This window comes from Condylura cristata, unplaced genomic scaffold (assembly GCF_000260355.1).
Source record: "Condylura cristata isolate star-nosed mole 26May11 unplaced genomic scaffold, ConCri1.0 scaffold00024, whole genome shotgun sequence".
Taxonomy (NCBI): Eukaryota; Metazoa; Chordata; class Mammalia; order Eulipotyphla; family Talpidae; genus Condylura; species Condylura cristata.
The window spans coordinates 16,512,675-16,524,173 of record NW_004567125.1 but is presented as its reverse complement, the minus strand read 5'-3'; the positions used below and the strand labels follow the sequence as shown (position 1 = coordinate 16,524,173).

Sequence of the window (11,499 nt, the reverse complement as noted above, 5' to 3'; positions counted from 1 at the left end):
CCTGTATTATCTGGATTTGGCATTAAATATATATAAAGTATGAATTAAACATTCAGTGCTACTTGATGAGACATGGAAACTGCTCAAGATTATTTGGAAGCATGAGTAAATTGAGCTTGTACTTGCTAAATATGCTTTGCTTCCATAATGATGAGCATGCTTGAGTTATGTTGAAAATGATTTAAAAGAGGCGGCATCAAGAAGAAAAACAGGGCATTCAACTGGGTTTTGGGGGCTCAAGCCATGAGAATGGGCATCACCTGCAAGGAACCCCAGGCACAGTGTTGGCCAGTAAGCTGTACCCTCACATGTTCCAACTCATCACATTTTTCTCACCCTGGAATCCCAGGTGTCCTTGTGTGTTTGAGACCCTGCTCTTGGTCAGTGATTCTGAAAGGTTGAAACGGTCCTAGTGGCAGTCGGGAAGGAAGACCTGATTATGGTTGTGGATTTTAAGGATGATTTCGCAAGGTAGGGTAAAGAGAAGAAATAACCAGGGCAAAGGTGACCATGTAACAGATACGATTCATGGACTCTACCCCAACCCCAGATACTGGAACTGCAAATCGCATCAATACCAAAGAGAAGCATGCTGGGAACTGAGGTGGAGCTGAGAAGCCAGACTAGAATAAAACCAGACATGTGGGCTCCAGGAGGTCTCTTGGCCTCATGGCTGACGGCTTATCTCTTGGCTCTTCACCAGCTTTCAGAGTGCTATTGGGGTTCCAAGTCAGCAGAACTGGTAGGATGCATTAATTAAATTCTCTCTCTCTTCCCCTGAGTGATTCATTTCCCTTTTCCCTTGTAAATAAACCCATTATTGACCTTTTGTGTGTGTATCTGCAGTTAAATCTAAAGCACACAGGTGAGGACTCACGGTCAGGCTACCCAATTGAGTTGTCTTGTAACAACCACATCAATGTCTCCCTCCTCAGTGTCATCTTCAAAGAGCACGGTGCTTCTGCCTTGCCTACCTTGGGTAAGATGCACACAAAAATTAAGCAACTATTTTTTTGTGTGTGTTTGCATTATAGAGAGCTTTGTTGTAGTCTTCACTCTAATTAATACAACCCCCCCTCTAAACCTCTAGCTCCCTAAAGCATGAAATTACACTATTAAATTACCCTTTGCTATAAAAACACCTCTCCTAAAAATGCAATCACTGTATCTCAAGAGAGATTAGCATAATGAGGTACTCATCAATTGCATTTTCAAATGATGAAATGAGCTTAAAAGTTTTTTTTTTTTTTTTTTCTGGAGGAAGATGAAGACCTAACATACAGCTCTTCCAGACCATCAGTACATAGCCTGTCCTGAGGGCAGACAGCATTTTCATTCTGCTACTGCTCTCAGCTCCAATCCTGTGATCTCTGGGGATGTGTATGCTCTGGGCTGAGGTGGCTTCCCATGTTCTTCCCCAGTAGACAATGACACGATTCTTCCATTGACTTACAAAAGCAGAGCTGGTCCTGCTTCTGATATAACTTTTTGAGTAACATTAATTTTAACATTATATGTTTCAGATGTACATCATTATAATTTGATATCTGTCTACACTGTATCATGACTATCACCAAAAGTGCAGTTTCCATCCACCACCAAAAAATTTGGTGAGAGAATCAAAAGATGATGAAGGAGGCTACTGTGTGGTTTTGTTACATGGCAGGAAGGGGGGGTACCACTGAACCCCCAAACCTGCCTGCTCTAAATAGATTCTGCTATCTGCCGCAACAAGACAAAACATATAAGACTTTAAATTAGAAGCAACTTTAGTGAGTATACAATACGAAAGACAAAGAATATAATTTCTAAATCAAGCAACTGCAGTTACCCATCCCCTCATGGGCAAAAGTCAACCCAAAAAGGGTTGGCCCAAAGCAAAGCCTGAAAGTCCGCCACTAGACTAAAACACCTTCTGGACAGGACCCATAGAAAAGGGTCAGAAATGGCCAGACAAGTCTGGGAGGAAAAGAGCAAAATCAAAATCAATATAAACACTCCATTGTCAACCTCCCCAAAGGTCTCTCACCCACATCTGTTTTAACCAGTCCAAGGCCAAGAAACAAGCACAGTTTCTTTATCATTTGCTTGCTGCTCCATGTGGCTTCCTCAGGTCTCCTTCTGGCTTCCTTCTTCCTCAGATTCCTTCTCTTCTCTGCTCAGCTCCACCCTCCTTCTGGGTGGGGCAGGGAACCTGGAACTTCCCCTTTTTCTGGGTACCACCCTGTTCTGGGGACCACCCTGTTCTGGGGACCACCCTGTTACAGTTTGAAAGCTGAAGGAGAAATCTCTGCAGGTGGTATGACTTAAGGGAATTTGAAGATGGTATTTAAACATAAAGGTCACAGAATAGCAGTACAGAAACCTTGTTTAATTTGTTCACTACATTTATTGCTATGTCTCTTTCTCTGTTATGGGTTTGTTTGTTTTTTAGTAGCAGTATATTTGTTTCATGGTGCTGTGCTAACACATTACCACAAACAAGCTTAAAACAACACAAATTTATTCTGCAGTTTGAATATCGAAAATAGGTTTCAATGGGCTGAAGTCAAGGTGTTAGCAGAACTGCACCAAGCTTGCTGCTTGCAAAATTGCTGGAGATCAACATTTAAGTCTTCATTGTAGCATTATTTACAATAACAAAGTTATGGAAACAACCTAAGTGCTTAATGATAGGTGACTGAATAAAGATGTTTTATAACACAAAGGTTATCATTCAGCTGTAAAAAGAGATGAAATATTAGCATTTGCTATAATGTAAATGGAAATGGGGAGACTTATCCTAAGAGAAATGAGTCAAAAGGAAAAAGACAAAAATATTGTATGACTTCAATCATATGTGGAATATAAAGAAACAAAAAGCAGAGGAACAGACAAAACCAAACGAAACAAATCCTAGAAATATGACTGCAGAAGTGAAGATACCAGAGGGGGGGTGTTGCGGGTAAGGGCCAAAGTGGGGAGGGGGCCCAATGGTGTATGTTGGAGGAGTTGCATACTTTGGGTGTATAGTGACACCCATCTGAAGAGGTGTGAACCTGTTTCTCTAAATTATATAGTGTTGTAAATCAATTGCCTCAATAAAAAATAGTTACATGAGGGTCCTCCCTGGTGGCACAACAGGTTAAAACACCACTATGAATCTATTGCAGCCACAGCAGCACGTCAGGAGTTCAATACCCAGCCAGGGGGTGACCCAATGGCGTGGCAGACCTCTTCTGACCTGCCCGCTGCTCCCCTCAGCAGTGTGATTCAGTACATCCACCTGTTCTGCTCCCCACTTTGTCTCTGGTGGATCCTCTCACCCCCAACCCCTCCAGCCTGTACTGCAGTTCTTGTGTGCATAAATAAATAAATCTTTAAAAAATAGTTACATGAAAAGGACATAAAACTTAACCAAAGATAATGACTATGGACATTTAAAATTGGCATGATTATTATATATTTACTATAATAACTTAAACCACATTTATGTACCAGTTTTCTTAACCTCTTAGACAGTGTTTTCTTTTTAAATTTTAATATAATAATTTATTTTGTACCTTTTATAATAATTCATTTGTGCCTTTTTCCATCTCAGTTGTAATCCCTGTGGGCTTCCCATCACCAAATCACTTGTGTGCCATCACCCTAGTCTAGTGCAGTTCCCCTTCCTGCCCCATTTTTGATCCCATTCCCCACTCCACCGCAGTAAAATGTCTCTGGTATATAGTTGTTCATTATTATTTCTCCCACACTGCCCCTGGTCTTTTATGCTCCTACTCTGAGAGAAATCATCCGGTATTTCTGGTATTTTAATTTTTCTTTCTGGCTTATTTCACTAAGCATGATCCCTTCCAGCTCCATCCATGTTGCTGCAAAAGGCATGTATTTATCTTTTTGATCAATGAGTAATATTCCACTGTGTATATGTACCACATCTTTTTAATCATCTACTTTTGGGCATTTGGGTTGATTCCACATCTTTCCTATTGTAATAGAGCAGCAATAAACATGGGGGTGCAGGTGCCAGACACAGTGTTTTACTGGACCCTGATGACAATGGGAGTCACTAACTATGACTGACCACCCGCTGCTCATTGGAACAAGCTTGGACCAATTAGCAGAGAATAATCATCCCCTCTAATGTCAGTGTTTCTGTTTTCCTTAATTCTCCAGTTGCCCCAACACTCTTTTTTTTTGCCACAATTTGTCCCACGTGGAATGAGTTGCCCTGCTCCCTTTCCTCTTTTAAGGAAGTTTCATTTCCTTTTTGGTGAACACTGCCCTATGTAGCATTCCTGCAGCAGGATGGAAATAAACACACTGTGTGGCACTGAACTGCAGCCTCACCAAGGAACCTGTGGTGTGTAAATGTCCCCATTGCAAAGAAGAGTCTAGCACTTATGAGACATTTAGTAGAAGCTTATTGATTGAGTCAAGTCCCAATATTTCTCATCAAACACTTTATAGATTTTTCAGTTTTATTGGTGGATTTGATGAGGTATGACTTCTGACCATCCTCAGATGTAAGAAACAGATTTCTCAGAGGAATGAGGAATGGAGAATTTAGAAGGATCCATAAAATCTTATAGCATCCTTTAAAAAGACATCTTTACATAGACTGCAGCTATCTGGGGGGGGGAGGAAAATTACTCCTCTTTTGAGCTACGCATGCTCCAAGTCAATAGGACACCACTAACTATTTCCATTTTCATACTTCACATCCACCAGTTCTTGCTCATCACTTTTGATTTCTTTACTCCCCACAGAGTTGTCATTCACTTCACTTGTCCAGTTAAAATAATAAAGAGGCTTCAGTTTTTTTACATAAATGACATTAAACAATCTTCGGAAGCTTTGTTTAAAATTTGAGGACGTAGTTTTGTGAAGTATTTCCTTGATCACTTTGTGAGTTTTTAGTGTCAACATCTTGATCACGGGGTCCTTATCCGTCAGCATGCCTTCTATAACTGTAATGGCAGAAGAGCCCTTGGTTCAAAGCATTGCTCATAGAGTTCCAGAAGCTCTAACCCTGAGCTTCCCCTTCATAGAGACCCCACTTCTCTCCCCCTCCCACTCTTTGATCTTCATTTCTTTGACTAATAGAACCCAGTAGGTTGTATCCTCTCTTCCTACCAGGCATCATTATAAGAAAAATGAAATATTTTCTAAACACTTACTGAGTGACCATTATGTGCTGAGCATTTTGCTAGCTAGAATAACATATATTCATGAAGAATTCAACATTGCTCATAATCATGAAAAAAGTAGGAGTCAGTCTAAAGTTAACTAATGGGAAGTTGCTTAAAATATCATAAAATTAAATAGCATGTACATATTAACATGATGATGTAGACCCTTGGCGTACAAATATTTTATGGCACATGAAAAAATAAAATACATTATAAAATGTTTATCATGGTTTAAAAGTATTTAATAGCTTACGTTCTTTTAAAAATCGGGGATTCTATCTATCTATCTATCTATCTATCTATCTATCTATCTATCTATCTATCTATCTATCTATCTATCATCTATCTATCATCTACCTACCTACCCACCTATCTGCCTATCAAAATGCTAATACCATTGTAACACAATACTGCACTTGAGGGAAATTATTACTTTTTTTTTTTAAGATTTATTTATTCGTACAGAACTGGGGTACAGGTCAGAGATGCGGAGGGTGAGAGAATTCACCAGACACAGAGTGGGGGGCAGAACAGGCAGATCCACGAAGTACACTGCTGAGGGGAGCAGCGGGCGGGTCAGGAGAGGTCTGCCGCGCCATGTGATCACCTCCGGGGCAGGCAGGAATCGAACTCATGGGGAAGTGGTTTAAGCTTCTTTGTGCTGTGCTTTAACCCACTGGCCACCAGGGAGGGTCGGGAAATTAGTACTTTTATTAATAAGAGGAAATCATGGAAGTAATGGACAGATTTATGAAAGCGAGAGAGATGGGGTAGAAAGGAGCAGAGGAGAGAATAAAGGGAGAGGAAGAGAGACACGGAGGGAGAATAAAGTGCTTAGACTTTAGTGAGCATTCAGTAAACATGTACGAATAGACAGGTGAATGAAGAAGTGAGAAATGAAGAAGGAAGGAAGATAATAATGTGTTCATGTAGGTTGCTCAGTTGTAATAACTGATTCATTCTTGTGGGGGGATACTGACAAAAAGAAGGGGTTAAAGATATGGAACAGGAAGTATATGGAAATCTCTATGCTTCCCACGCAGTTTTGTTGTAAACCTTAGCTTCTAAAAAACAAACTCTATTACAAATATAAGGAAGAAAGGCAGCAGCTACATTTTCAATCTCTTAAGTGTGTAATTCTGATCCTTAGGGGAAATGGAGGCTAAGAGAGAACTGTCAAGGACCCAAATATTTTTGATAGAATAAACATTGCCTTTCTTAATCCCCTCTGGTGAAGTATACATTGCTATCCTCTGATGGAAGGGACTTTGATTTGCTTGCTGCTGTAACCACAACAGTTAGAATAGTGCTGTCACATAGTGGATACGGGATTAGTATTCACTGGATGAATGAGTGAAAGAAAATCCTCTGCTGTTAGCAGTTTCTAAGAACTCTAGGATGAAGCTTAGACTTCAAATAATGAGAGGATTAGATGGAGAGATAAAGAGTTGATGGGGAGAGGGAAGGAGTGGGAGAAGGAGAGGGAGGAGGAGGGAGAGAAGGAGCAGAGGAAGGAGAAAGAGGAAAGAGAGTGGAGAGGAGGAGGAAGAAGTAGAGATGGAAAGAGGAAAGAGAAAAAATGCCCCATGTCCTTCCATTGATTCCTCCCTAACCACCTACCACAACAATCTCTGGCACCATTATAGAACTCATGTATGAAAGTAATCACAAATAGTAAGTAACTGTATTTAGACCCTTGCATAAAGGTTCATTATAACTTCAATACTTACTTTCAAGCATGACTTGAGTTTCATCTCTGAGTAGCAAATAGCCACCAGCTTTTGCCAAGTACCCTATACACAGAGTAAAATTAAAGTTATCACAAAATACATTATGAAAATATGTTCTCTGATATATTATTTTGGAGTTATTTTTAAGTGCTTTCATTCATTTACTATTTGATACTAAAAGTAAGACATCTGACATTCAATTATTCTAGTTGCTACCATGCAGAAATGCAGGGTCAGTATTGCTTATCTTCTACCACTCCCCTTTCCCCCCAAATTAATTGGAAATCCAGATATATACATATGAAAATTCTCAAATTTTAAATGTTGGCAATTGTGATACATTGCTAATTGCTAAGCCAATATCTTGTCTCACTTCTTTCCTGTTTAAGTATATTTTTTTAATAAAAGAAAGAACCTAAATGGTGCACATTTTAAATTTCCCCATATAAAAAGATCCCAATTTCCAATCATCTCTTGCAATTAAATGTGGCAGTGTGATAGCTCTGATCTTCCAGGTTGTTAAGATAAAACACTGGTTAGAACTTTGAAGAAAGCTTTGTAAAATTAGGTTGTCACATCTTTTGCCCTTTTCTTTTTCGTATCTTCCATGGTAAGAGACTGTGAAATATTGAAGGTAATCAGAAAACACAACTGAGGATAAAGCCACATGCTAAGGAGAAATGGAACAATCAAGCCAGTGAGCAAAAATGCAATAAGCCTTGTTTTTGACATGTGAATACAACTGAGGATTCATTTTCTTGAAAGGGGGCTACTGAATCAACTTTTTTTTTTTAGATGTTATGAAAAGATTACTTATGAGCTATATTTTTCATGTTTTTGTCCATTTTTCTAGTAGTAGATTATTTATCTTTTTTCATGCATTAGTAAAGGATTCTTTGGACAGTAAAAATTCCCCCTCTAGCTGAATAACTATTGCAAAACATTTCATCTTAATGTGCTTTTTGACTGTTTATATTAGCTTTATCTTGCAGAAGTCAAAGGAAGATCTACTAGGAAGTTGGGAAGTCACTTCCTGTCATTTCAAGTAAAGGGTTATTAAGCTTGATCTTCATTGTGAGAATCTAGTAGGAAAAAAACTTGTCTGGTCAGGTTTTGCCAAGATCAAAATCTTCAGTTTTCTTCTCCTAGAATCTTCCCAGCTATATTAAACACACATACTCACATGACTGCATTTAGTAGTTCTGTCTTATCTGTTGTAGTTTGTGATTACAGATGTTTAAGTTTTTTAAGATAGTCCAGTTGTATTTTTAATACTATTTATGATTCATGTTCTTTGAGCAGTGATTTTTAAAGCAGTTAAGAGGAATAAGTATTTGCCAACATGTTAAATTTTGCAGTTCATTTTGTTGACTAGAGCTTGTATAATACTTTCATCACTGCTCTATTCACTATGTATTTAAATCAAATCTTATTTTATTCTCATCATAGATATCACCAGTACAAGAGCTATCCAAAATAAAGAACATTTATACATTTTTTTTCAAGGAAGACTTCAAACTCCCCAATTCTGTAATCTTTAAGATAAATTAGGAAATGATTTATTTACCTATTAAAATAATGGATGCTTTTCTCAGATATTGCCGGGAGCTCCTCAGGAATCCTAATGTGTCACATATCAAATCTACAATACAGCTCCTATGAAAAATAAGCTGAGAATAAAGAGGAAAGAAAAATACAATCTCAACTGTAGAAAAAGGCTCCTGAAAGACTTCCAGTGAAAGGATTTGGGGCCACTTTACAACATAGGTGTTTCCCTATAGGGATTTCACTCTTCTGCTTACTATTCAGTGTATTATCTGATTCCCAATACTAACTTTATATTTGCAAACTTAGCATACCTCCATGACCACATGACTATCAATACAGTTTGTGCTGGTTTTCAGAGGACCAGCTAAGTAGGTATTTGCAAAATAATTTCAGTTTCTGGGAAGCTACATGCAAAACAAATGAAACTAGATCACTACCTCACTCTATTCACAAAAATCAACTCGAAGTGGATTAAAGACCTAGATAGAAGAACGGAAACCATAAAATACCTGGAAGCAAAGATGGGCCAAACACTATACGACATACACTTCCGAGACATCTTTAAAGATAGAGCACCCAATGGCACAATAGTGAAGGCAAGGATAAATAGATGGGACCTCATCAAGATAAAGAGCTTCTGTACAGCAAAAGAGACATTACAAAAAACAAACAGACAGCCCACTAATTGGGAAAAAAAATTTCTTACACAAAACCAGTGATAAAGGACTGATCACAAAAATATACGGAGAACTGATGAAACTCAACAAAAATAAACAACCCCATCAAAAAATGGGCAGAAGAACTAAAAAGACACTTCTCCAAAGAGGAAATGCAGATGGCCAACAAGCTTATGAAAAAATGTTCAACATCACTCGTAATAAGGGAGATGCAAATTAAAACCACAATGAGATACCACCTCACCCCAGTGAGAATGACACATCTTCAAACAACTAGCAACAACAAATGTTGGCGAGGATGTGGAAAAAAAGGAACTCTCCTGCACTGCTGGTGGGAAGGCAAATTAGTACAACATGGAAAACTGTTTGGAGGTTCCTCAAACTGCTAAACATGGAGCTTCCCTACAACCCAGCAATCCCACTCCTAGGTATCTACCCAAAAGACACAAAAACACTGATTCAAAAAGATACCTGCACCCCCATGTTTACTACTGCTTTATTCACAATTGGAAAGACATGGAAACAGCCCAAATGCCTAAAAATGGATGATTCGATTAAAAAGATGTGGTAAATACACACCATGAAATATTACTTAGCAACCAAAAAGAAAGAAAGAAAGAAAGAAACACGTCTTTTGCAGCAACATGGATGGAGCTGGAAAAGATCATGCTTAATGAGATAAGCCAGAAAAAAAAGAAAAATACCGGATGGTTTCGCTCATAGCAGGAGTATAATGGACCAGGCAACAAGATAATAAGAATAATGAACAGTCATATACCAGAGACATTATTTTGTGGGGGTAGAGTGGGGAATGGGATCAAACAGGGTGGGGAGGGAAGTGCACAGGACTATGGTGATGGCACATGGCTGACTTTGTGAAGGGAAACCCACATGGATTACAATTGAGATGAAAAAAAAATGTACAAAATTATGTAAAAATAAACTATAAAAAAATAATTTCAATTTTTATTTTGACGAGTTGGAATGCTCTTTCTACATTTATATCAATTGATAGTTCAAAGTAAAATGTTAGAAAATATGAATGACTAATGTTGAGAATGAGGAAGTGGAAATTTTTGATGTTCTCTGGTCTCAAATCCTAACTAATAATTCAATTATTATTTTTTCTTTGCATTTCTTTTCCAAGCTCCATCCTTGTTCCCACTGTACTGTTTATCACTTTGAATAACCTTTAAAATTCTTCCTAGCATCTATCAGTAAAACAAAAAGACAGCCTACTGAATGGGAGAAAATATGTGAGCAACATACATCTGACAAGGGGCTGCTATTTAAGGTATGTGAAGAAGTCATACAACTCAACAAAATGAAAACAAGTAACCTAATAAAAAAGTGGGCAGAAAAATTAAGCAGACATTCCTCTGAAGAAGACATTTGGATGGATAACAGGCACATGGAAGAACACTCATCGTCACCTATATCAATGAAATGCAAATCATAACCACAACCTCAAACTTGAGAGAATGGCCCATATCAAAAGACCAGAAACAACAAATTCTGGCAAGAACCAGTAAATTTCATACACTGTTGGTGAGAATGAAACCCTTATGGAAAACAGTATGGAGTTTTCTCAAGATATTCAGAGTAGATCCATGATCCAACAATTCTGCTCCAAAGAATGCAAAAACACTATTCTGAAGAGATAGATGCACTCCCAGGTTCATTGCAGCACTGTTTACGATAGATAAACTATGGAAATAACCCAAGTGCCCAAGGATACATAGTGAGTTAGAAAATGAGATAAATATACCCAATAAATACTACTCAGCCATAAAAAAGATGAATTCTTATCATTTGTGACAACACAGATGGAACTAAAGGAGATAATGTTAAACAAAATAAGTCAAGAAGAGAAAAACAAATGCCAGATGGTTTCACTTATATGTAGACTAGAGACAGAGACAAAAGACAGGGTCAGACAAAACCAAATTAATAACAAACCCTAAAAATCTGCATGCGAAATTGAGGCTATAAGATGTGGGAGGGGAACACAGTGAGGAGGGCCAGTGGTCATTGTGCAACAGGTACAGGTTTCATGGACTCCGCCCCTACTCCAGATGCTGGAACTCCAAATCCCATCAGTACCAAGAAGAAGCACGCCGGGACGTGAGGGCGGAGCTGAACAGCCAGGTTGGGATAAAACCAGACATGTGGGCTCTGGGGGCGACCTGGTGGTTCGCAGCTGATTGTTTTGACTCTCAAACGGTTTTCAGCGTGCCGGTGGAGTCCAAGTCAGCAGAACTGGTAGGACATCCTAGTTAACCTGTGTTTCTCTCCCTCTTTCCCGGGGTTATTCCTTTACCTTTCTCCTTATAAATAAATCCATTATTTAACCTTTTGAGTGTGTCCATA

The 11,499-nt window shown here is 38.6% G+C and overlaps 1 protein-coding gene across 1 annotated transcript in view; it reads right to left on the bottom strand.

Moving 5' to 3' along the window:
• Positions 1-4,677: 4,677 nt before the first annotated feature.
• Positions 4,678-11,499, bottom strand: part of MROH9 (maestro heat-like repeat family member 9) — a 96,998-nt gene continuing 90,176 nt past the window's right edge. Inside the window, exons 21-23 of the mRNA XM_004688118.1 lie at positions 8,472-8,574; positions 6,905-6,967; positions 4,678-4,952 (exon numbers count right to left, since the gene is read on the bottom strand). Coding sequence (XP_004688175.1) covers positions 4,678-4,952; positions 6,905-6,967; positions 8,472-8,574 — 441 coding nt within the window. The remainder of the gene's footprint in view (positions 4,953-6,904; positions 6,968-8,471; positions 8,575-11,499) is intronic.